At 38.8% G+C, this 27,111-nt stretch overlaps 2 protein-coding genes and 1 pseudogene across 4 annotated transcripts in view; 2 read left to right on the top strand and 1 right to left on the bottom strand.

Moving 5' to 3' along the window:
- CD80 (CD80 molecule) overlaps positions 1-5,148 on the top strand; it is a 37,425-nt gene extending 32,277 nt beyond the window's left edge. Inside the window, exon 9 of the mRNA XM_081030229.1 lies at positions 4,372-5,148. The gene's annotated coding sequence lies outside the window, so the exon portion shown is untranslated. The remainder of the gene's footprint in view (positions 1-4,371) is intronic.
- The window catches only part of TIMMDC1 (translocase of inner mitochondrial membrane domain containing 1), a 35,975-nt gene extending 10,504 nt beyond the window's left edge, over positions 1-25,471 (bottom strand). The window contains exons 1-5 of one of the 2 annotated variants that reach the window (XR_013992077.1): positions 25,024-25,469; positions 22,773-22,938; positions 20,012-20,100; positions 19,438-19,505; positions 1,636-1,714 (exon numbers count right to left, since the gene is read on the bottom strand). Coding sequence is in view for 1 of the 2 variants with exons in the window: in XM_081030238.1 (XP_080886364.1) it covers positions 1,636-1,714; positions 19,438-19,505; positions 20,012-20,100; positions 22,773-22,938; positions 25,024-25,217 (596 nt within the window). In the remaining variant the exon portion in view is untranslated. Of the gene's footprint in view, positions 1-1,635; positions 1,715-19,437; positions 19,506-20,011; positions 20,101-22,772; positions 22,939-25,023 lie in introns of both variants that reach the window. The other variant, XM_081030238.1, reaches the window with a different exon arrangement.
- Positions 4,474-12,660, top strand: LOC308489331 (S-phase kinase-associated protein 1-like; annotated as a pseudogene). The gene is made up of 3 exons: positions 4,474-4,783; positions 12,125-12,273; positions 12,611-12,660. The product of its transcript is annotated as an S-phase kinase-associated protein 1-like (transcript).
- Positions 25,472-27,111: the final 1,640 nt, after the last annotated feature.

The raw sequence follows: 27,111 nt of genomic DNA, 5'->3' as shown, positions 1-27,111 counted from the left end.
CAAATTGTCCTGCCCTAATATCTTAACTGTGAATATGATGATATATTATGCCCATGATTATATTATATTATGTGGCAAAGTGATTTTTCAGATGTAATTAAGGTTACTAATCAGTTCAATCAAAAAGATTATCTGGGTGAACCCTTTATAAGGAGAGAATTTTCTCTTGCTGGTGCTAGAGTGGAAGTCAGAGAGATCTGAAGTATGAAAAGGATTCAGATGGTAGTTGCTGGTTGCTGCTTTGAACATGGAGGGATATTATGAGGTGGAATGTGGATGCTTCTAGGAACAGTGATGCCTGGCTGACTGACAGACACCCAGGAAATAGGGACCTCTAGCCACAAGGCTTTTGTCAACCTGAACGGTTTGAAAAGAGATTCTTCCCCAGAGCCTCCAGATAAAAGCACGCCTGGCCAACACCTCAATTTTGGCCTTGTGAAACCTTGAGCAGAGAACCCATTTGAGACCACCCAAGACTTCTGACCTACAGAACTGTGATATAATAAATGGGTGGTGTTTCAAGTTGCTAAGTTTGTGGTAATTTGTTACATAGCGATATACAACTTATACACCAAGTCATTAAAGTTAACTTCACTTGTAATGCGTGACATAATATGATACACTGAGAACAAAACTTCACCCACGTTGTATTCCTGATTAAAACATGGAACCTAAATCTAATCATGAAAGGATAATCAAAAAATTGAGAGGTATTCTGGGGGGAAAAAGGCAGTGGAAGTGTTCTAAATTAAAGGACTCTAAAGACACATGACAACTAAATGTAACATACAATTGGACCCTGCGTTTTAAAAAAAATTTACACCCACACATTGTTGTAATAATGGAAGATTTTGGAATATAGACCTATCTTAGATAGCTGTATTGAATCAATGCCAAATTATTTATTGTGATAATTGTATTGTGATATCATTGGGCAATGTTCTTTATACTGGGAGATACACACTGATGTATTTAGGGGTACAGAATTATAAGGTCTCAGATGGTTTAACCAAAATGAAAAAAGAGGAAAGAAATATACACACATCCCATATACAGATAGAGATAGAAAACAAATATGGCAAAATGTTATCAATTGGTGAATCTAAGTGAAAGATATATGGATATTCAATGTACTAATTCATTCTACTTTTCTATAGGTTCAGAATTTCTAAAAGTAAAAAGTTAGAGAAGAAAAAAGGATTTTTAAATTTATGATATTAAACAAAATTGAAACAAATTTTTTTTTAACAGAATGTACTTCTTAACTGCTTTTTGTTCCTTTTCCCTGCTACTTATAAGTACTTTTGTTCAAGTTACAAATAGTTTCAGGTGTTAGTGATATTTAAACAATTTTTACCCAGTGAAAACTGGAAGTATTAGGTTGGTGCAAAAGTAATTGCGGTTTAAAAGGTTAAAAATAATTGCAAGAACCGCAATTACTTTTGCACCAATCTAATAAATCAGCAGTTTGGCTAGAATTAGACTTGGATAGTCAAAGCTACTACCAATACGAGACTGGAGATCTTTTATAGGCTCTAAGTATTACATTTGTTCTTTAGAAATGAATGAGATATTTAAAAGACAAGGCATGAATGAAAGTTGGTTAATTTAGAATCTGACCATGTTAACACTTACCCTAGCAAGGCTCCAATTATGCCACCAGCCACCAGGCCATGCAGGCCTAAGTTTATCCTAAAAAGACTTCCCGTGACAGCTATTTAAAAACGAACACAGAAAAAAGGCAGTATTAAATCATCTTTAAGTACCAGAATTCCATTTAAAAATTTTCCTTCTATGAAAAGGACATAAATACCTAAGTAAGCTTTCTGAACCCAACATTAATATATCCACATAACCTAGATGTCCTGGATCTAAAATGCCAATACAGCTAGCTTCTCTTCCATTCTGCAGGTTCAAAAGAAGAAATGTCCCTTTTATGAACCTAATTCCTCCATCCGTTCTATGGATCCAACGTCTTCTCATTCTGCTTCATTTTTGCCCACCTCCCCTTAAAAATCTGTACTTTCTTCGCATCCACCTCTTTCATTCCTTCCTTCTTCAAGGAAAGCCCCCCACAATAAACAACAAAACCCCGTTTACGCCTTCCCCCAGCCCTGCCCTTTCAGTACTGCCATACTACACCTCCGGCAGGCCAGAAAGCGGGCAGCATTTGGCTTACAGTGCCACCTAGCGGCGGGTGCATGGGTCCCCTTTCCCTCCCACTGGGACTCTACATCCATGATGGTCATTCATTTTCTTCTTTTACTACGGTATGCACAACACAACAAATGCCATCTCAGGTAGTAACATTTAAAAGAAAAAACATAACATCTCAAGTTTATATTTTTAATTTAAGTACTATATATTCATTTTTTTACGTTTTCTAAAATGTTTAACAAGAACAAAAATCACCTTTAATTTCATTACTCAGAGACAGTAATAAATTTGGTCTTTTTTTTTTTTCTGAGTCTCTTCTTCCAAATAAAACATTTTTTAAAAAACCTATTACAATAGCCAAAATCTGGGACACTGACACCGCAGAAACTCATTCATTCCTGGTGGAAATGCAAAATGGTACAGCCACACTGACAGTTTGGAAGGTTTCTTATAAAACTAAACATACTCTTACCATAAGTCTAGCAATCACACTCCGTAGTATTTACCCAAAAGAGTTAAAAACTTATGTCCACACAAAAATCTACACACAGATGTTTACAGAAGCTTTGTTCATAATTGTCAAAGTTTGGGATCAACCAAGATGTCCTTCAGTAGGTATGGAGACATAAACTGTGGAACGTCAAGACAATGGAATATGATTCAGTGCTAAAAAGAAATGAGCTGTCAACTCATGAAAAGACATGAGGAACCTTAAATGTGGATTATTAAGTGAAAGACAATTTGAAAAAGCTACATACTGCATGATTCGTACTAGATAACATTCTGAAAAAGGCATAATTATGGAGACAGTAAAAAGATTAGTGGTTGCAGGGGCAGGGTGCAGTGGGGGGATAAATAGGCAGAGCACAGCTTTTTAGGCCAGTGAAAATACTCTTTACGATACCATGATGATGGATATATATCATCATACATTTGTCCAAAACCATAGAATGTACAACACCAAGAGTGAACCCTAAGATAAACTACGGACTTTGGATGATAATGATGTGTCAATGTAGGTTCTTCAATTGTCACAAATGTATCGTTCTGGTGAGGGATGTTGATAGTGGAAGAGGCTATGTATATGTGGGAGGGGAGAAAGTATATGGAAAATCTTTGTATCTTCTGCCCAATTTTGCTATGAACCTAAAACTGTTTTAAAAACTAAAGGCTATTTAAAAAAGGGGGGAAGAGAGGGAAGGAGGAGTGGTGGGATTTAGAAGCTGTTGGCAGCCAAACGTCAAAAATAGTCAGACTCTTTATTACACCAGATCATGTTTTCATTGAATAAAGACAGTTGACTTCTTTTTCAGTTTGGATGCTTTTTCTTTTTGTTGCCTGAATGCACTAGCTAAAGCTTCCGGTATAATGCCAAATACAGGTGTATTCATATCAAGCATATGCTTGAATACAAGTGTATACATCTTTGCCTCGTTCTTAGTATTAGGAGAAAATCATTTCAGTCTTTCACCATTTTAAATATGACATTAGCTGTAGATTTTTCATAGATGATCTTTTTCAGGTTAAAGAAGTTCCCTTTCATTCCTAATTGAGAGTTTTTATCATGAATCTTAGATTTTCGTCAAATGTTTTTTCTTTTACACTAACCTGGAATTCCTTGGATAAATTCCACTTGGTCATGGTGTATAATCCTTATTTGTTGCTGGATTTTGTTCACTACTATTTTGTTAAGGGTTTTTGTGTATATACTCTTGAGGGACAGTGTTCTATTGTTTCATTTGTTATCTTCATCTGGCTTTGGTAACAGGATAATACTAGCCTAATAGAATAAGTTGGGAAGTCTTCCTCTATTTTCTGGAAGAGTTTGTGAAAGAAACTTCTCAAATGGCCAGGGAAGCCATTTGGTCCTGAGCTTTTCTTTGTAAAAAGATTTTAAAATTAATTATTTAGTTTATTAATTTGTTATAGGGCTATTTAGATTTTTCTATTTCTTCTTGAGTGAATTTCAGTAATTTGTGCCCTTTTATTTCTCGTTTGGTCTTGCCAAAGAATTGTCTACTTTGTTGATCTTTTCGAAGAACCAACTTTTGGTTTCATTGATTTTCTCTATTGTTTTCTTTCAATTTCATTGAGTTTTCTCTAATTCTATTATTTTCTTCTGTCTGCTTACTTTAGATTTTGCTTTTCATTTTCTAGTTTTTAAGGGTGGAAGCTAGATTATTCATTTGATATCTTTCTTCTTTTAAAATACAGGTATTGAGGAGTGGCCTTGTTCTCTTTTTTCCTTCCTGTGTGTGCTGACGTCGCCCTGCTCTCGTCAGCTTATGGACCACTGTCTCCTTGAGACTGAGCTTCATGCCTTCAATTAACTTGCAGAGTTCTGATGGAGAGATATCTGAAATTGATGTTGAAATTGCCAAACAATCTGTGACTATCAAAACCATGTTGGAAGATTTTGGAATGGATGATGAAGGCGATGATGACCCAGTTCCTCTACCGAATGTTAATGCAGCAATATTTAAAAAGGTCATTCAGTGGGCAACCCCAAGGATAACCCTCCACCTCCTGAGGAAGAGAACCAAGAAAAGCACAGATGATATCCCTGTTTGGGACCAAGAATTCCTCAAAGTCGAGCAACTGTTGCCTTACAGCTGCCAAACCATTTGTTCCCCCGCGCTCTTCCCAGGATTTCACAAGGGAGTGCCTCAGCAAACTGAGGCCTGATGGAGATATCAGAAAAGCTCCTTTGAGGGGAAGTCTCAGCAAACTGAGACGCGATGGAATTATATTTTTCCCTCCCCTTCAATGGATTCCTTGGAGATGTGCGTGTGTGTGAAAGCAAAGTACAAGCTGGAACACAATGGGAACTTTTGGAAAGACAGCCAGCAGGCTACTAACACACAGATCTTGAGGTCTGTTGACCTCAAGACTTTTTTTTACCTTTTTAGACATACCAATAAAAACTACGCGTTGGCCCGATTCGGAGGTCAGTCCCTGAGGCTGATCCCCTTGGCCCCGCGCTTGCATTCTATTCCTGGCTACTGTCTTTTCTTAGCCCTGCGCCGCCCTTCTCCCTCCCCACAACCCTCCTCGTGCTAGATGCAACATCTGGCGCCCAACATGGGGCAACCGATTCTGGGGCAACCGATTCTGGGGCTCCCGATTTTGGGATTCACTTGTGGGGCTCGAGAAGGAAGGTCGACTTTGAGTCGAAATTCAAAGAGGTTTTACAACGTGGGGACCCGGGAGAGGTTGCGACAACTACTGGAAGAAAGTACGGTAACTCTCAGAGAATTTAACCAAGGTAAATGGGGAATTTTTCTCTTTCTTTGTGCAAGAGAGTGAACGTGTGAGTGTGTATTTATAATTCTACGGCTACAGCTATGGAGCTTGTGTGGGCCCTAATCTGCGGTTCCGTCATAAGGCAAAGGTCATAAGGTCATAAGGCATAAGGCAAACCGGTGATTCAGTGCCTGACAGCGTTTACCGAGCCCAGGGTTTATACGGGTTCACCTTAGCCAAAAACCGACCTTAAAGTCCCGCCAGGGACGCGGCCAGACTGGCATCTGACTCCGTTTGGAGTGAAAGTCTTTCTGTCCTTTTCTCTATACATAATAGGGAATGTTAATAGCCAATATAGGTCTTATATTTGTTTGCTTAAACACCTTCTTAAGGCTAGAGGAGCTCAAGTGTCAGATCAGAAATTAGAGGAGCTTCTCAAAGTAATTGAAACTTATTGGCCTTGGTTCCCAAACTTAGGGACGTTAGATTTAAAAACATGGGAAAAAGTTGGTATGGAACTCCGTGGATTATATGATAAAGGAGTTTCTTTCCCAGTAACCATCTGGGATATGTGGAAATTAATCCAGTCAGTTTTAGAACGTTTACAAACTGATGAGGAAGATAAAGGAGAAAAAGGAAAGGTACAGGAATCTGAGGAAAAGGGGGAAGGGTCTCTAGAAGCTCCCACCGTAATTCCCAAGTCATTATACCCACCATTGGAGGACTGTCCTCCTCCCTCAGCCCCTTTGCTTGACTTGCTAATATCGCCTGTTTTTACAGCAGATAAATTAGATTCACCCTTGCAGCTTGCGAAAAATACTAATCCTTTTCTCTCCACCAAGCGCACCTCCCCCTCCTTCAGGAGGCTCTCACGCGCCTCTGTCTGTAGTAGAAAAACGTATGAGACAGGCTAGACTGGAAAGAGATTTAGAGGCATTTACCTTTTCTGTTGTCATTCGTGAACATATAACACCTGACGAGGATCCAGATCACCCCAGTATTGTTCAAGAACTTTTACATGAGCCATTTTTGTTTAAACTTCTAAAAGAGCTCAAAGAGGCTCTGACTCAATAGGAACCTACTTCTCCTTACACCATGGGTCTTATACGGAGTGCAGCTGATGGCAGTCGATTAATTCCCACAGATTGGAACACACTGGCCAAGACTTGTCTTTCCTCATCTCGGTTTTTACAATTCAAAATTTGGTGGATTGATGGTGCTGAAACCCAAGCTAGACTTAATCAGGCTCACAATATAGCTCTTGTCAAAGATCAACTGCTAGGGAGTCCCCATTGGGAAAACACCCAAGATCAATTAGGGTGGGCCAAACCTCGGGTTTATGCCAAAGTGTCTGCAATTCTTCCCTGCCTTGGGCCAAAGGGACAAAAAGGATTTTTACAGCCCTATGTTGCAGACATTCCAGTTAATTTGTGGGGCTGAGATCTACTTACACAATGGAAGGCAGAAACTTGGCTACCACCTGGACAATACAGTCCTCAGAGTCAACAAATTATGAGTCGAATGGGATATCAAACAGAAAAAGGTTTAGGAAAATTTAATCATGGAATTACTCAGCCAATTCAACCCCCAAGGACGAACAGGATTGGGATATTTGTTTGACAAAAACACAAAAACCTTTTTTATAGGGGCCATTGTTGAATAGTTACGGACTCTGGTAGCCCTTAAATGGATGAACAATAAGCCTCTATGGATAGAACAGTGGCCCCTCTCTAAGGAAAAATTAGAGGCATTAACAGAGCTAGTACAGATTCAGTTAGAACAAGATCATATAGAGCCTTCTACTAGTTCTTGGAATTCTCCTGTGTTTGTTATTAAGAAAAAATCAGGAAAATGGTGAATGCTCACAGATCTGTGAGCTATCAATGCTATAATTGAGCCCATGGGTACTTAAAGCCTGGGCTCCCACGACCTTCTATGATTCCAAAAAAATTGTCCTTTAATAGTTATTGATTTACAAGATTGTTTCTATACAATCCCTTTACATCCTTAAGATTGTTCTCGATTTGCTTTTTCTGTTCCTTCAATTAACAATAAGGAACCTATAAAGAGATTTCAATGGAAAGTCCTCCCACAAGGAATGCTTAATAGCCCTACAATTTGTCAGCTTTTTGTAGCCAGAGCATTACAACCTGTAAGAACTAATTTCCAAGATTATTCATTATATGGATGATATTCTGTGTGCTGCATCTTCTATAGAGCTTTTAGCAGCATGCTTTGAATTACTTAAAAAACAACTTGACTTGGCTGGACTCTACACTGCTCCAAATAAAATTCAAACTACAACACCGGTCCAATATTTAGGAACAATTGTGGACCGTCAGTCTATCAAACCCCAGAAAGTTCAAATTAGAAGAGATCAAATTTCTACTTTGATTTACAAAAATTGTTAGGAGATATTAATTGAGTAAGTCCCACTCTGGGTATACCCACCTATGCTCTCAGTAATTTATTTGGTCTTTTGTGGGGCCCCCCTCAACTAGACAGTCCCTGTACCCTAACTCCTCAGGCCAACAAAGAGTTAGAATTGGTTGAAAAGAGAATTCAAGACGCTCAAGTTCAATGCATTGATCCTTCCATGCCTTTACAAATGTTAATTTTCCCTACTCCACATTCACCTGCATTGGTAATTGTTCAACAAAATAACTTGGTAGAGTGGCTTTTTCTGTCTAACAACTTTGTTAAGTCACTTCTGAGTTATATAGAGTTAATTTCAGAACTCATATCACGAAGTCGCACTAGGATACTTCATTTAAATGGACAAGAACCCAGTAAAATAGTGCTTCCCTTTAAAAAACAACAAATAATACATTTAAACATTTATTCTGAATCTTGGCAAATTGCTATTAGACATAACAGAATAATTGGAATAATTGACAATCATTACCCCAAAAATAAGTTATTTCAGTTTCTCCTAAAAACTAATTGGATTTTACCTAAAAAACTCAGACTCCTATTCCTCAAGGCTTTACAGTTTTTACAGATGGATCTAATAATGGTAAAGCAGTAATTGTCAGCAAAAAAGGTCATCAACTTATTCACACCAACTGTACCTCAGCACAAAAGGCTGAGTTGGTAGCAGTTTTAATCGCTTTACAAACTTTCTCAGATCCTTTAAATATTGTTTCTGACTCTGATTATGTTGTTCATACAGTACAAAGTATTGAGACGGCGTCTCTTTCTAATAATTCCAATCAATCTCTTCAAATTTTATTTACCCAACTCCAACAGATTGTGAGAAATCATCAACACCCTTTCTTTATCACCCACATCCGAGCTCACACTACATGACCTGGTCCTATGACTCAAGGTAATGCTATTGCAGACTCATTAGTAGGAAGTGCCCATGTTACCGAGGCAACACATTTCCATTCTTTGACCCATACCAATGCTGGTGGTCTTTACTCTCAGTTTCCTATCACTAATAAACAAGCTCAACAGATTGTTCAAACATGTCGGATTTGTCAGATTCTTAATGCTCCACAGGAATGACCTGAAGGAGTAAATCTTAGACGTCTTGTACTTAATGCCCTTTGGCAGATGGATGTAACTCATATTCCCTCTTTCGGACGCTTGTCCTTTGTACATGTCACCATTGATAAAGCTTCTGGCTTCCTTGTAGCTACGGCTCAAAGTGGCGAGACTACTGCCCATACAATACGCCACTTGTTTGTCTGTTTTTCAATTATGGGACTCCCTCTAGCGATCAAAACAGACAATGGCCCTGCATACACCGGTGCCACATTTACAAAATTCTGTACTGAATGGCACATTACTCACACCACTGGTATTCCTTACAACCCCCAGGGTCAAGCCATTGTTGAACATGCTAATGACACGTTGAAAAAACAATTACAAAAACAAAAAAGGGGAGCAATAGGGGACCCCCCCCCCCCCCCCGCAGATACTATTTGCAAGAGCTATGTTTACTTTAAAATTTTTGAATTAATCTGGCTCAGATGCCAAGGCTCACCTTGGGCGCACTACAGCTGAGAGACATTTTAATAGTCTCCAGAGTCCAAAACCTTTAGAAAATGTGCCTATCCAGTGGAAAGACATTCAAACTCTGACATTCAATCAGTGGCATCTAGGAACTTTATTGACATGGGGACGAGGCTTTGCTTGTATTTCTCCAGGTCCTGAAAAACCACCTTTGTGGATACCTGGTCGGTGTGTTAAACCATACCATGAGCAGCAGCCAGCGAAAGAGAAACCGCACTTGGCTGAAACCCTTCACAGGGTACACGGAGACGGTGGAACCTCCAACAATCGAGATGTCCAACCTCTCCTTCCAACCTGCTCACCCAATCAATCACTCGTCCAGAGCCCTCAACCTCCGTCCGAACCGTGATTCAACAGATGAGAGCACAGACGACCAGTGTCCAACCTCCCACTTGGGGGCAACTGAAAAAGTTGGCTCACATGGCTGAAAACAGGTTGATTAAAAAGAGAGTTCCCCAAACTGACGTCAATATGTTTTTGTCCATGTTGGTGGTCATCTCTGTTTTAAGTTGCCTCCCCACTTGGCGTTGCAGCCAAGAATTTTACTTATTGGGCTTATTTACCCAATCCTCCATTATTGACACCTGTAACTTGGAATGATGATCCTCCTCTTATTTATATTAATGATAGTTCTTGTTTTCCTGGACTAGAAGATCAAAGAGGTCCGGAATTTCCTGAGGAAAAAGGCCAAAATTTTACTCTTTCTGGCCATACAGCTCTAGGCTATTTATCTACACCCATTTGCATTGGTCCCATCCCTCTGTGTCTTCCTCTCTCTGATCAAGCTTGGGTAATTCCCAAGGGAGAAGGAAATGACACTTGTGAGGAATTGTTTATGATCTCTGGTAAAGGATTTCAGACACAGGAGTTAAACACTCATAGTTTTCCTCCTCCCCTTCATCCATGTCCTCAAAATAATTGGATTGATACACATTCCCGCATTAATTGGGAAGAATGTAGGGGAAGCCTAGATCGGGTGTTATTTAATAATTCCCATGGCACTGTAGTCGATTGGGGCCCTTATGGGATCACATTCCGTGTATGTTCTCGCTTAAAATGCTCTGACCCTCAGTCACTAAGAGAACAGTTGCTCAGTCAAGGTTTTCCAAAAATAATTAAATCACCATTTAATATTTCTATCTTTTGGAAGGATAAGGTTCTTGCACCACCTCAATTAAGAATGATCAAACCCATCCGAGGCCTATTACAAAAAACTTTATGGAAAGTGGCTTTAAGCCTAGGAAAAAATAAGATCTGGAAAGGAAATTATACTAAAGATAAAAACAAAAAAGATACCTTTAGATTTGAAAAAACACAAATGTTTGATTTACAAGTTTGTCTTAAAATTCCTTGTCTTTTTATTAGGAAAGTTTACAATTAATCCAACTTTAAAAGTAGCTGAATGCCCTCAATGTCGTTTATTTACATGCCTTAATTCTTCAATTTATAATCCCTCCCAAAACCAAATTACGATCTTAAAAAGAAGACGGGGTCTATGGATACCAATCCAAGTTCCTAGGGTGTGGGAAGGCTCTCCAACTATCCATGTTGTTCTACAACTTCTTCATAAGATTTTATATAAAAAAGATTTATTGGAATTTTGATTGCAGCAATTATGGGAATTATAGCAATAGCCACAGTGGCTGCAGTCTCTGGAGTAGCACTACATCAGACAGTACAAACAACCGAATTCGTACAAGGACGGCATGAAAATGCTAGTAAGGCTTGGAATCAACAAATTAGAATTGATCAAGAAATTAGTGTTAGAGTAGCTGATTTGGAGACAACTGTAGTTTCTCTTGGGGATCAATTAGAAAGTATCCATACCATGATTACTTTAAAATGTGACTGGAATGTTTCCACTTACCATGTGACTCCTTTTTCTGACAACCAAACTAGGACCCCGTGGTGGGAGGTACGAGATCACCTCCAGGGACATGCTCCCAGCCTTACAGTAGATATTCCACAGCTACAACAAGAAGTAGATCAAATGTCTCATGCCACGCTCCCACTCCTCCCAGGAGAGGAGGCGTTTTCCACGGCTGTGGAAGAACTAGCTCTTTTGAATCTACTCACTAGGGTGAAAACCCTAGGTGGAGGATTTGCGGGTGCAATTGCACTTGTTAATTATTCTTATTCTATTTTGTTTAGTTCTCAGGTGTGGACAAGCCCTCCGATGGGAGGTAAATGAGGAAACTGCCAAGTCTGTGTTTCTCCTACTACAAAAACAAAAAGGGGGAGATGTTGCCTTACAGCTGCCAAACCATTTGTTCCCTCGCGCTCTTCCCAGGATTTCACAAGGGAGTGCCTCAGCAAACTGAGGCCTGATGGAGATATCAGAAAAGTTCCTTTGAGGGGAAGTCTCAGCAAACTGAGACCCGATGGAATTAAATCGGTCTCTCCCCTTCAGTGGATTCCTTGGAAATGTGCCAGTGTGTGAAGACAAAGTTCAAACTAGAACACAATGGGAACTTTTGGAAACACAGCCAGCAGTCTACTAACACACAGATCTTGACATTACCAATCTTTTACCTCTTTAGAAGTTTACTGGTAAAAACTACGTGTTGGCCCGATTTGGAGCCAGTCCTTGAGGCTGCAGCCCCTTGGCCCCGCTTGCACTCTATTCATGGCTACTGTCTTTTCTTAGCCCTGCGCCGCCCTTCTCCCTCCCCACAACCCTCATCGTGCGGATGCTACAACCAAGGAACACTTTTTGAGCTTATTCTGACTGCAAACTACTTAGACATCAAAGGTTTGCTTGATGTTACATGCAAGACTGTTGCTAATATGATCAAGGTTGGAAAACTGAGGAGATTCGCAAGACCTTCAATATCAAAAATGACTTTACTTCAGACAGAAAAAGCAGAGAACCCTATGATTTCACTGATATGTAGTATATAAACCAAAAACAACAAAAGAACGAGACAACCAAATGAGAAACAAAAACTCATAGACACAGACAATAGTTTAGTGGTTACCAGAGGGTAAGGGGGGGCGTGAAGGGAGATGAGGGTAAGGGGGATCAAATATATGGTGATGGAAGAACTGACTCTGGGTGGTGAACACACAATGGGATTTATAGATGATGTGATACAGAATTATACACCTGAAATCTATGTAACTTTACTAACAATTGTCACCCCAGTAAACTTTAATTAAAAAAAAAACAAAAAAAACAACTTTACTGAAGAAGAGGAAGCCCAGGTATGCAAAGAGAACCAGTGGTGTGAAGAGAAGTGAAATATTGTGCCTGACACTGTAACACTGTAAGGATTGTTCCAAATACTAGTTGCACTGCTCTGTTTATAATTGTTAATATTGAATAAACAGTAGACAAATGCAGCAGCAAATCAATTGTATTAGCAGAATGTTGTCCTGATTACATGTGTAGTTTGAGTACAGGTTCCAAAGCTATGGCTGGCTGAGTTTCTTCCAGTATGATCAAAGTTTTCTTTTTCCTTTGCTCTGAATTAAACTGAACTGTGGGTTCTCTATAGGAAGTGGCATTTTGGGCTTTCCCTCTTTCTGTAAAGCAATTTCTGCCTAGTTTATTGTCTAGTTAACTTTAGTTTAGTGACCTTTTAAAAGTTGGCATTGCAAAAGTTTTCTGAAATAGAATTAACAACATATTATCTTTATTCATGAGTTTGGAAGCTGAAAAAAACCTTCTTGAGATAAATGTTCTGAGTGGGGATTATTAGGATGTCATCCAGCTTCCTGGAGTCAAGGAGCACCACTGGTATTGGTTAGCCCATATGTAGTAGGACTCCCTTAAGTGGATCTGAGGACTTGTTTTTGCATTTTTAATTCTCTCAGCTTTGAATATGTTGGCTAGAGTCTCAGTTACTATTCAGTTTGTGGTTTAGGGGGAAATATAACTAGACAGCTTTTCAATTAAAAAAAGACAACCCTTGTGGTATGTCATCTTTTTATAATCGGTGATCCTATGTGGGGAAAACCATTTACACCACTTGCATGTAAAGAAAATTTAACTTTTAACATTAAACTGTTGCAAAACCCTGAAAGCATCCATCATGAATGCAAGACACTTTCAATAAAAAGTAAGTTACATAGTAGGTAGTAAATGGAAAAAAATAAATAAAAATTTAAAAAATATTTTTGAAATAAAATAAGGTATTGGGGCAGCCCAATGACTCAGTTGGTTAGAGCGCCAGCTCTCAACAACAAAGTTGCCGATTCAATTCCCACATGGGATGGTGAGCTGCGCCCCCTGCAACTAAAAATTGAAAACGGCAACTGGACTTGGAGCTGAGCTGCGTCCTCCACAACTAGACTGTAGTACAACGACTTGCAGCTGATGGGCCCTGGAGAAACATACTGTTCCCCAATAAAAATTTATTTTAAAAAAAGTCCTCTTTTGTCTCTAACATTCTGTCTTAAAGTATATTTTGTCATATTAGTATAGTCACTCAAGCTCTTTTTCTGTTTCCATTGTATATCTTTTCCCATGTTTTTACTTTCAACTTCTTTATTTCTTTGAACCTAAAGTACGTCTCTTATAGACAGCATTTAGCAGAATGTTTTAAAATATTGCTGGACAATCTCTGATTATTGATGGAGATATTTAATCCATTTATATTTAATATTATTATTGTTATTGTTGGATTTAGGTCTCCCATTGCTATTTGTTTTCTATATATCTTATTTAATTCCTTTTTGACCTTGTCGCTACTTTTAAAAGCTTCTTCCTTATTCCTTGCTTTAGGGATTACACTATGCATCTTAATTTATCACAGTCTACTTCAGATCAGTACTAATTTAATTCCAGTAAAATGCAGAAACATTGTTTCAATATAGCTCCACTCTTTGCTCATCTTTGTGCTATTATTTTTCATTTGTTATGTATATGTTTCAAAACAACGATACAATGTTATTATTATTTTATACAACTATATGTATTTTTTAAAGTTAAGGGGAAAACAGTTAAGAAAAGAAAGGAGAAACAATAGATTTACAAATTATTTTATATATATTAACCTACATATTTACAATTTCTAGTACTTTTCATTTCTTCCTGTGGAATCAAGTTACTATTTCCTTGCTCCAATATATTTCCAGTTCTTCCTTCTCTTTTGTGCTATTAATGTCATATGTAGCTTTAAATGTTATATGCCCAACACTTCAATTTTATTATTTTACATAACTGTTTTTTAGATAAGAAAATATGTTTATGCTGCCTTTAATAATTATTTATATAATTATCTTTATCAATGATCTTTAATTCTTCATGTAGATCCCAATTACCATCTGGTATCGTGTCTTTTAAGCCTGAAGAAATTCCTTTAGTATTTCTGTAAGGCAGGTCTGTTATCAACAAATTCTCTTTGTTTATCTGACGTCTTTATTTTTGCCTTCAATTTTGTAGGATAGTTTGCTACATATAGTTCTTGATTGAAGCTTATTCTTTTCAGCACTTTGTCAATCTACTGCTTCTGGCTTCCACTATTCTCATGAAAAGTCAGCTGTTAATCTTACTTGATATTCCTTGTGTGAGTTATTTCTTTTTTCTTGCTGCTTTCAAGATTTTCTCTTTATCTTTCAACAGTGTAACTATTATGTGTCTAGATGTGAATCTCTTCGTGCTTATTCTTCTTGGGAGTTTGTTGGATATGTGAATTAATGTTTTTCATCAAATTTGGGAAGTTTATGGCCAAAATTTCTTAAAATACTTTTTCTTCCCCTTTCTATCAAGTACTCCCCTCACACATATGTTGGCATTCTTGATGGTGTCTCATAGATCTCTTAGGTTTTATCCATTTCTCTTCATTTTTTAAATGCTGCCCTTCACAAGACACAATCCATATTGATCTGTCTTCAAGTTCACTGATTCTCTTATGCTATCTCAAATCTGATGCTGAGTTCCTCTTCTCCAGTGAATTTATCATTTCCATTATTGTATTTATCAACTCTAGAATTTTCGTTTTACTCTATAATATCTATCTTTATCGGTATTCTCTGTTTGACAAGTCATTATCATCATACTTTAAGTCTTTAAAAATGGCTTGAAGTCTTTTGTCTGCCATGTCTTACAGATGGGCCCTGTCAGACACATTCCCAATGATTGCTTTTTTTTTATGCTGTTTTTGCATGTCTTGTGACTTCATTGTTGTTGTTGAAAACTGGACATTTTAGGTAATAAATTATAGCAACTATGGATTTGAAACATCCCCATACCCAGGGCATGGCTATGATTCTTTGTTTATGTAATGACTTGCCTGGACCAATTCTATAGAATATTTTTTTCTATCAAGTGCAGCCAGTGATGTCTCTACTCAGATTTATTTTTATGTCTGGCTTCCTAGGAATCACACCAGCTTAGCATCAGCCAATGATTTGTCAGAGGTTATGCTTAAACATCTTAAGCCAGTAAGGCTTCCACCTTTTATCAATGGATCTGTCTGTGGCTTGAAGAATGCATTCAAAGTTTAAGCAATTTATAAATCTTTTCTGGCTTTTACTTTCTGTATTCACAAGATCTCACAATTAACCAAAGATAAGTAGCTTGCCAGGGCTCTCATCAGACTCTCCTGAGTGTGCATGGACAGTTACACATGTGCACAACTTTCCAGTGTTCTAGGGGTTAGTAGAATCTTATTAAAGTTCTCTTGGCTGTCTTATTCCCTGGATATCCCTGTTAAAATTCTGCCTCATCTGCCAGTTAATTGCTTGCCCCAAACAGTATCAAAAATCTCAGATTAGCTGTGTGGTAGTGTCCTTCCCTGACTGTAATTGTTTTCAGCAACACCTATACGCATAGTGCTCTGCTCCAAATAAGGTCAGCCACTGCAAGCAGCAGGACTATTAGTCCTCCCAGTCTGCTCTGCCCTCGTGGAACTTCTACATAATGGAGCTGGGTATTAGGAGGTGGGAGCAGCCCCAGGCCGAAATACTGCTGACTCCCATTGTTCTTACTGAGATTCAATAGAAATTCTTGAATAAATGCTTCTCAATTTGTTGTGACCATGATCAACTTAAAGCATCTTTAAGTGGTTGTTTTTGATAATTTTGTCCAGTTTTATTGTTACTTTTTGGGGAGAGAATTTGCCAGGCTCCATATTCAAACATTCGAGATGTCAAATATACTTTTACGAATGTCCAGACCAATGCCAAATAATAATGGTAAGGGGAGACATCCTTGACCTGATTCTGACTTCAGAGACATAACTTTAGAATTATACCATTAAGTTCAATGTTGGTTGCTGGTTTGAAATAAAATTGTATATTGTATCAGGTACATTTTTCTATTATTATTTTACTAATATTTATATTTAATCAAGAGACAGTTATTCTACTCCACTATATGTTAAACAATTATGATATAAAAGGCAAACACTTTCTCTGAATTCAAGTAAGTCATCTAATAGGGAATCAAAACAGGTAAACAGCTATAACAGAGTGCTTTGATAAAACTGTTTATAGTGAATTATGGAAACACAGGGTAAAGACACCTAAACAGACCTCCAGATAGGAAAAATGGGAGCTAGGGAGGACTCTCTAGAGAAGCTGAAACTGACAGATAAGGTGAACCTTGAAAGACAGGTTAAGTAGCAGTTGAACAAAATTACTTATGGGAGTGGGAAGACGGATTCAAGAAGAGGGACCAACACGTGTAAAGCAAGAGATATGCTGGGTTTGAGAAATCCAAGTAGATTCCAGAGGCTGGAGCAAGAATGCATGGGGCCAGATCAAGAACCAACATTAGTGATAGGAAACCGTAGAAGAATCTCAAGCTGAAAAGTACTATAATCATATTCATATTTCAAAAAAGTAACTAAGACAACAGTGGAGGTGGAAAGAAACAAGGTTAGAAACAGGGAAGACCTGATAGTAGCAGTGGGAACAAAGAGGAGGTGAGAGAGCCCATATACATCTCAAGAACATAACTGATAGGACTAGAAGGTTGGACAGAGGGAAATAAAGGGAAGAACTACATCATTATTTGGTTTCTAGTTTTAGAATTTAATAGGGTAGATGATAGAGAACCTAACAGCACGAACAAGTATGGAACTAGGGGGAGGAAGAGTTTGGTTTGGATACAGGCACTTGAACCTACAGAATACCCATGTAAAAATGTTCTCAGGTTTCAAAAGGGCAAGTTCTAGCTGCTTCAGTGCTATTAACGTCTATTTCTAGTTTTATATTTAGAATTTTTTTGTTAAAATGTTAAGTTTAAATCATGTATATTTATGTTTGTCTGTGCATGTGTACATATACATAGAGTGTACCCCAAATACAGTACACGTGATGGAGCAAATGGGCTAAAATATTAATAGCTGAATCTCTGTATTAAATGGTGTTCCTTGTATCACTTTTATTTTTGCAACTTTCTTTAACCTTGAAATTATTTCTAAATAAAAAGTTTAGGGCTGGCCCTGTGGCTCAGGTGGTTGGAGCACTGTGCTCCTAACACTGAGGTCGCCGGTTCGATTCCCACATGGGCCAGTGAGCTGCACCATCTACAGCTAAGATTGTGAACAAGAGCTGGCCGACCAACGACTGGCGACTGACTGCCTCAGCCAGGGGGAGCACAAGGCTCATAATACCAGCGTGGGCCAGGGAGCTGTGTCCTACACAACTAGACTGAGAAACAACAGCTTGAACTGGAGTGGGGTGGGGTGGGGTGGGGTGGAGGGTGAGAGGCGGAAGAAGGGGGGATAAAAAAATCATAAAAATAAAGTTTAAAAATTTTATGTGCAGTATGTGTTTTTATGTGTGAGAGAATGTACATGAGTCAGTGAGTGCTAGAGTGTATATGGCAGTTAACTTCAACTACATTTCTGAAAATAATACTTTAATACAGCAAGCCCTCCATCTGTAGACTCAACCAACTATGGATCAAAAATATTAAAAAGATCTTATTCAAGTTCATCATCTTCTCCTGAGAGGAACAGAAAGAGAAGTCGTTCTAGATCTTCTTCATCTGGTGATCGAAAAAAAAGACGAACAAGATCACGGTCACCCGAAAGGTGATTGGTGAAAACACTAAACAACCCTGAGCCCAGGGCCAACCCCTCGGAACACCACTACTTTACCCAGGCACCACAGGTCATCTTCTGGATCATCTCATTCTGGTTCCCGTTCAAGTTCAAAAAAGAAATAATGTATTAAAATTTACATCTTAAAAAAAAAAAAAAAAAAAAAAAAAAAAAAATATTTTGGGGGAAAAAAATCCCAAAAAGTTCCCAAAAGCTAAACTTGAATTTGCCAGGCGCTGAGCCCTATGCTGAATCCATGCAAATGAAGTGATGTATGTGTAGGCACACATTGCTGTAGCCCATATGCAAACACTACGTCATTTTATGTAAGGGACTTGAGCATTTATGGATTTTGGCATCCGACCGGGGTGGGGAGCTTAAGGAAGGTGGTGTCCTGGAACAAACCCCCCATGGATACTGAGGGACAGCTATACTTTTTTTTTTTTTTTTATGTTCACTGTAAATATCTACCATAGGCATAGGGTTTTAAAATAAAATCCAAACTCTTACCATGAAAAATCTGGCCCCTTTCTACTTTACCTCACCAATCTCATCTTAAGCCACTCTCCCTCATTCACTATGCTCCAGCTATATTATCCTGCTTTTGAAAAAATGTCTTCCCTAAGAGTCTTCGCCCTTGACGTTTCCCCTGCCTAGGTTACTCATCTTTGTAAGGCTTGCTCTCTTACATTCTTCATGTATCAGCTTAAATATCACTTGGTCAGAAAGGCCTTCCTTCTCTGATCACCCTGTCCACACTAAATCCCATTGTCCCACCTATTTGGTTCTTTCAGCAATCTGTTTTTTCCCTATCCACATTATATTGTAAAACTCCATGAATTCAAAGACCTTTTCTGTTTTGTTCCCCAAGTATACCAAGGCCCAAATACAATGCTCTCCATACATTTTGCATGAATGTTGAATAAGATGTGGTATCGGTAGCTCTGACCTATAGGTTCTTACATATTTCCTAAACCATATTTGAGACTGAAAAACAAAAACAAGAACAAAAATGTCTTACCTCCTGCAATGACAAAATGGCTTAGGGCATTTTTATTTCGGTATACATTTAGACCAGTGTGCACTGTGCTGGGAAGAAGGGAGGAGGAGGAAAACACAAAATTTAAAGCGTATCCCATTTACTTTCTTGATTTCAACTTTCACTAAAGAGATACATTAGTATAGAAAAGGCTACTTTGTCATCCCTGGTCCTACTCTAGGGCGCTTCAATGTGTTTCAGATTGCTAATATGCCTATGGGCTTCTAGGTGGATCTTGTTCTAATAAATGAACCAAAACCCAATCACATTTCTGGAATAAATATTCACTTAAAAATAGAAACATAAAGAAGAGTTTTATAGAATTACTCTTATTTAGAAACCTTGTATTGATTTTGACACTAGTTGGTAGACCTCCATTGATGAATGCAAAATTTCAACTGGACCAATCTTTTACACAGATAGGTAACAGTTCTTAAGAAAAAGGTATTATGAATCACTTTCATGTGGGTGTTCAGTTTTCACAACCCCACTTGCTCAAAAGATGTGCTCATAAAAGAATACCAAGACCCTTTGTCACCATTCGGAGAGAACTTACTTGAATATAGTCACAAACACTGCAGTTCTCCAGCTCCAGCGCCAGCCATACCGGATGAAGCCTCGCATGGCAGCACGATGTGCAGATTGCTAAAGGTAATAAAAAGGCTGTGAGGTTCCTAGGCAGCTTAATCCTCTCATTATTCTAAAACTGTGGTGGGGGGATGTCAGCTATGGGTTAGGCAGGGACACCTAAACAGATAGAAAAAACAAAAAAAATCTCTAGAAATATTCCTGAAGTATTGAAGCTTAAGCAAAAGTCCCATGTGTATTCTATTCTATCGAGGAGATGGAAAAGGAACTAAAAATTGCCAGTGTCAACCAAGTACTAAATCAATTAAGTATCAACTGAGAATCTATATGGCAAATACTATGACAGATATAAAATCAGTATTAGACACGATTTTTTTCTTTTTTTCCAAGAAATCTTGGGAAAAAGAAAAACTGAGCAAATGATAAAGGGTAAGGATTTTTCTTCCTAGGATGTGTAGGAAAGGAGCAGAAAAAGAAAAAAACTAATCTTTACTGACCCCCTTTTTTGTAAAATTTGAGTTAATATAGTACCTCATTTAATCTTTACAATAGTTTCTTCAGACAGGTATTTTAGTTTTAACTAAAGCATAGAGAGGAAGTTTCCAACCAAGATCATTCAGCCAATATGGAATAAAGTCAGAATTGGACGGTAGGTTGTCTGTCTCCACAGCCCATTTTCACTAGGCCACCATGAAAGTAAGTCTGGTATAATATTGTGAGGGTAAAGTCTGGATTTTGAAAGACTGAAAAAATCCCAAACTGGATCCTTAACTATTATATGGTGTTGGGCAAGTCAAAACCCTGAAAGGTATCAGTATGAACTCATGGCTTTTAATAAATAGGTAGACAAATATAGAAATAGATACAGATGTGTGTAGGAATGTGTATATGAATATAAATCACACACACACACACACACACGCACACACACACACACTTTTCCTAACTGTCTGCCTAACTGGGCCTCAAAGCCATGATACCCCAGCAGCAATGCACATACATAGCACCAGATCTTAGTTCTTAAATATCATTTTTCACTAAAAGAAACTAGAGCTCCTTTGTGAAATGGTTCATTCCCCTTGAAAAGTAAAATATAACCCAGGAACACCTTGCTGTGCTGAAAAGTAAAGATGCTGAAAGAATGATTGGGACATATCAAAAGGACACAGTGTGCTAAAAGGGGCTCCAATGGTCCACATCTAGGCCAATTTGAGTATCAAAATTAAAGATGATAATAATGGATTATAAACCTACAGACTAAGAATCCATGAGTCCTTACTGAATAAATCACAGATAGATAAATAAATAGAGAGGAAGTGAAAGCTCTTCCTTATAGCAAAATACTAACTAATAAATGTAAATGGAATGACAGAATTAGAAAATGGCCATTTGGCAACCACCAGAGTAAAAACTGTTTCAGGCAAGAATCATAATGGAATGCTAAAACTAGAGGATAGAAATTTGATGAAAAATAGGATATTTGCATAGTCCCAAAGTATCAAATAAGTATCCATAAGATAACATGGAGGAAAAAATAGTAACTTTACAGTGGATAAACCTTGCAGAGACCACCTTAACCAAGTGAATAAAGTAAACATTACTAGTTAAGGGACAAATAGGTATCATGGGCTTCCATGATATCGATATAATTCCGATATAATACATCCGATATAATACATCCGATAATGTAATGAGAAGGATCCAACATCAACTCTAGGGTATCCCAGCTAAAACACGTAACTAAAATCTAATCATAAAAATACATCAAACAAATCCAAATTGAGGGATATTCTACAAAATAAATGGACCAGTGTTCAAAAATGTGAAGGTCAAGAAAGTCAAAGAAAGACACAGAAACTGTTCCAGTTTAAAGGAGACTAGAGGAGCATGACAGTCAAATTTGACATCTGATCCCATATTAGATCCAGGACCAGAAATAAAAAATTTTTAATTTATTTATTTTTACCACAGATTCTACTGGTGGGACGACTGAAAAAATTTACATTAAGGTCTGTAGATAACAGTACTCTATCTGTTAATTTCCTGATCTGTATAATTATATTGTGGTCATATGAGAATGTCCTTGTTTTTAGGAAATATACGCCGAAGTATACATCATGTCTATAACTCTCTCAAGCAGTTCACAAAAAATAATGCTATTATACAGAGAAAGAATGATAAAGCAAATGTGGTAAAATTGTAACATTTGGAGAATCTGGGTAAAAGGTATATAGGAATTCTTTGTACTACTTTTGCAATGTCTTTAAGTCTGACATAATTTTTAAATAAAAAACAAAAACGCTCTGAGCTGTAACTCCCTCACTAATACAACAGCACTCATGAACAGATCTAAGATATAACAAATGAGTTAGCACTCTATAAACTGTACAGTTATAAATGTTAATTATTGTTTTAGTATTAGCTAGTATACCCCATGGAGTATATGAATGGGGTAAATATGCCACAGCGGAGCCTTGATAATTTAGCAGATTTGAAATATTTTTCAGGAAATAGAGCTATAATGGTGATCCCTTCTGAAGATAAGTGGTCTGACAAGCCATGTATATACACCTTAGCATTATTACTTCCATTGTTACTAAGTATAGACTTGGTTTCTTTACTCTACATCCTAAACTCTCCCAACCCACCACCTTCACTGAATGATTAAGTGTAAAGTGAATTGCTAAATTGGTTGTGCCCTCAAATACTTTTAGAACACCAGTACGTACCACAGCATCAAACCGGTTATGATAAATTTCTGCTTGGCTCTGCTCAATGTAGCGCTGTTTAGCATGAATAAAAGCTGGTATTCCCCCATATGCCCAGCCAATGATGCCTGCTGAAATAGCCGCCCTATAAATATTCTGAAGTTCCTCTGAAGTTCTCTGCTGTTCACTAAAACATCAAAAAGACAATATTGTTTGGGATTAGTATTCGTATATTGCTTTCCAAAAGACAGTATGATCAAAATTATCCCAAATGCTAAAATGACTACATTTTTCATTATGGGGGAAAACCAATGAAATCTTCTGATGAATTAAATAGTGCAGTTATATTACAAGTAACTCAAATTTCAGCCAAAACTAATCTATGCTGTTAGAAATTAGTCTAGTGTTTGGTTACTCTTAGGAAGGCAGTGCCTGGAAGGGGCAGAGGGGAGCTTCAGTGATGTTGGTAACTGTCTCTTGGTGCTGGTTACACAGTTATGTTTAGTTTATGGAAATCCATTGATAATAAAAGAACAAGACAAATAAATGAGAAACAAAAACTCATAGACACAGACAATAGTTTAGTGGTTACCAGAGGGTAAGGGGGGGTGGCAGGTGGGAGATGAGGGTAAGGGGGATCAAATATATGGTGATGGAAGAACTGACTCTGGGTGATGAACACACAATGGGATTTATAGATGATGTAATACAGAATTGTACACCTGTATTCTATGTAATTTCACTAACAATTGTCACCCCAATAAATTTTTTTTTGAAAAAAGGAGAAAAAAAAAAGAAAAAAACCAGAAAACATGTAGTTAGGTAAAATAAAAAATGGAGTACTATTTTAGGCCACAAAAAAAAAAAAAAAAGAAATCCATTGATCAGTGTATGTATGTACATTTTTCTAGATGCATATTATAATAAAGTGAGTAAGATCAAAAACATTTACAGAAAATACAGGTCTATGATAGAACTCAGGAAAGAAAAAATGTAAAAACAGCTTAAGATTTAACAAACAGGAGATGTATACGCTTGGTCTCCTTTTCATCTGAAAAATTCTATGACATAAGTGATATTTATCTCCATTTTAACGATATGGAAATAGGAGCTCTAAGAAATTATATGGTTGGCCCAAACAGGAATAAATGATGGAGAAGAAAGAAGGCACAGTGGTGGAAAGGTCCTGGACTCTGAATAACAACAGTGGGGTTGTGATTCTGGTTCTGTCACCTACTGCTAAGTGACCTGCAGCCAGATCACAATCTCTAGGACACTTGGCCTCATCCATAATGGAGGGAAGAATGAGTTACACTAGACGATCTTTCAAATTTCTTTTAGCTCCAACATTCTGTGGTTTATAAAGCCGATCAAAATAATTATCTTCTGTTATATATTGCATAGGCTCTTTCACAAGCATCTCAAGTAAATATTGGAAGAACCAATGAGAAATCTAATTCGTTATCTTTAAAGATGAAATCTAAATAAATTAAATACAATTCTGCAAACTCCCTTGCCCCAACTATTTCAGCAACATAATAAAGTTTCAAAATTAATTTCACCACTCGATAACACAATGTAGTATGATAAAGTACTTTATGAAAGGGCAAACTTTGCCCCAGTAATTAATGAATAGATGAAATGAATCAATGAATGAATGAAATATCTTGAGTTCTTCATTAAAGGTAGTTCAATTCGAAAGATTATCCTTTATTCTGAAATATCCTTATTTGTTAATCCAGCTAATATCTTTTCTTTTATAACGTGAGACAAAAGGTGCTGTTTTTTTATATAGTATTCCTTATTTGGCAGAATAAAAATTTTACAACTCTCTCTGCCACCTCTCCAATTTCCATTTTTTTGGAGGGGAGGGGGGCTAATAGTCATGAATTATCAAAGTTTGGGATCAAGTGAAATACGAAAAAGAATACCAGAGTGGGATCCTGCACATGTGGGTTCCAGGTCAACTCTGACAATTAGCCCTGTCCAATTCTTCTATCTAAAATCAAGGTATTACACTAAAACTATCTTCCCTAAATAGCCCTAAAAGCTCCGACTTAATGAGTCTCACCCTTACGATTTAAAAGCCGTCCCGTCCACACAACTACCAAATGGGACTGTTAGGATGCAAGCTTGGGGTACAAACATAAGAACCCCAAACCCCATTTAAAAACAAACCACACCCTCCTGGGGTCCCTCACCCCAGGATGAGCCGGGGCGCAGGACACTTCCTTCGCAGCCCCTCCCCACAGACCCTAGGCATTTTTATTACTCTTTGACAAACAGCATCCGGAGGCGGTCCCATCCGGATTCCAGGTACTGGGGCTCTGGGACGTAGGAAGGCATCTTCTGGTCCTCCACAAGGGCCTTCGCTTCGGCGGCCGCAACTTCGGCAGCAAAAACCCGAGGGAAAGGACCCAGCGCCCTGCAGAGGAAGCGCCGCGGCGCCGGCGGCCGCACCTCCATGGCCCTCACGGAACCTGCAGACCGACACACGCTTGGGTTCTCGGGGCCCCAAGGCCTCCCGGAGACGCCGTGGGAGGACAGTAAGGGTAACTGCAAGAACGAGTAGCTGAATACCGGCGCACTGGGCCCGAACTAATCCGTGGCCACAGGTCTTGACACCTCTGCCCTCAGTCCCCGGCCTCACTTTGGAGGTCCTTGGAATACACGAGACAGGAAGTCCCACCCCAACCAGAGCAAAGACACAAAGGCGGGGCACACGGCGGAGCCTGAGTTCAAAGAACTTCCGGTTGGAGGCGGGACGCCAGACAGCGGTCCGGAAGTGAGTTAACAGCGAGTAGCCAAACTCAGCTCCGTCTGGCCCCGCCTCCGGCCCGCCTCCGGGACCACGTCAATCGGGTCTTGGGCAGGTTCCAGGCGGCTTGGTGTGGTCACAGGCTGCAGTAGTGTAGTGTATTTAAAACGTCAGAAACGTCACATAGATGAGTAAGAAAGTGCAGTATTCGATACGAGTGGAGCACGGAGAGGAAGGCAATTTGTGCAAATACAAGCGCAACCCACCGCATCACGGCAGGAGGAGCCTCCTGGGCTGGCCAGGATCCGTTAGTACCGAGGCGTGAAGGATGGATCTTGGTGCCAGATACCCTGAGATTTCCAGAACACTGTTTTGAAGACTCCGCTTTGGGCAGTTCTTCACAAGGTGGATTTTACCTACTGTTTCTCAAAAGACAAAAGAGTTTTTGGAATTTCTAGCAAGTGTCTTGACAGTCCAGCAATAATTTCCCGGCAGTGCAGCCTCTGCTAACATAGGTTTTGAGGTATAGTGTTTATTAGAATGAATTTAAAATACTCTCAAGCTGGTTTGTGTGATTTCATCAAATCTTCGCTACCAAACATAACCCCTTGTGTGTGCCAGTTCCTACCCCTCTAGATGTAATTGAAAACTTTTACTCTTTAGTAGAATCTAGTAAATAGAATTCTGAAATTGATAGCTGGAATTTTATAGATAAGGCAAGCGAAGTGACTGCCTTAGTGCCTTGGCTGCGTCAGTGGCCGTGCTAGGAAGATTTCTGGTGACTGGGAGACAGGATCAGATTCAGCTCCCATCGTAACACTCACTACATTGCATCACAACTTCCGAGTTGCTGCTGTCGCACTAGGCCAGCTTTGATAGCAGAAACGATGTATATGTCCAGGACCTAGCAGTGTCTGGCACGAAGGTCGTGGGAGAATTCAGACACTGACTCTTGATTCTGCCTCCAACTTGCCACTTATCCAATATAGGCACAGGTGGGCACCTGGACAGAGTCCTAAGACCTGAAAGCCCAAGAAAATGGCTGTGGAGTCTGTCTAGTCTACACGGAGAAAATGCTACATGCTTGAGATTACCCCAGAATCATTCTGGGATGAGGGAGGATCTGAAATTGTAGGGCGGGAGTGTTGGGCAGATACTAATGAAGTATAGTAATTTATACACAGCTCAAATGTGACCAGGACTCACTACCCTGTGGATACAAAGGTCATATTAACAGGCAAATTATACTAACTCCACAGCTGCCTTCTCCTTTAGGTAACTGGAGCTTCATTTGTGAGGTTCCTTTTGCCATTTAGTACCTAAAGAAGTCCCCGGACCCTTGGCTACTGCTCACTGTCGGTCTATTCCATCCCGACTCCTCAGCCTCTACCTGTCACCCTCCCACACTCCTGCTTCTGCAAGGCCCTGGGTCTTTACCTGCTTTACCATGAGCGAAATACTCTTCCTCCTCTATGGTCTGCCTTTTGAAGTCTCAGAGCAATGGTAAGCCAAAAGATGTGATGAGGTTTACTTAGGACACTGTTTCACACACAGCTCTCTCCTCCCCAGGATGTGCATTTGCTACCAGAGTAAAGGTATCAG

This window comes from Rhinolophus hipposideros (assembly GCF_964194185.1).
Source record: "Rhinolophus hipposideros genome assembly, chromosome: 2".
NCBI classification, from domain to species: Eukaryota; Metazoa; Chordata; class Mammalia; order Chiroptera; family Rhinolophidae; genus Rhinolophus; species Rhinolophus hipposideros.
Note: the sequence above shows the minus strand (reverse complement) of the source record. Positions and strands in the feature narration are given on the sequence as shown.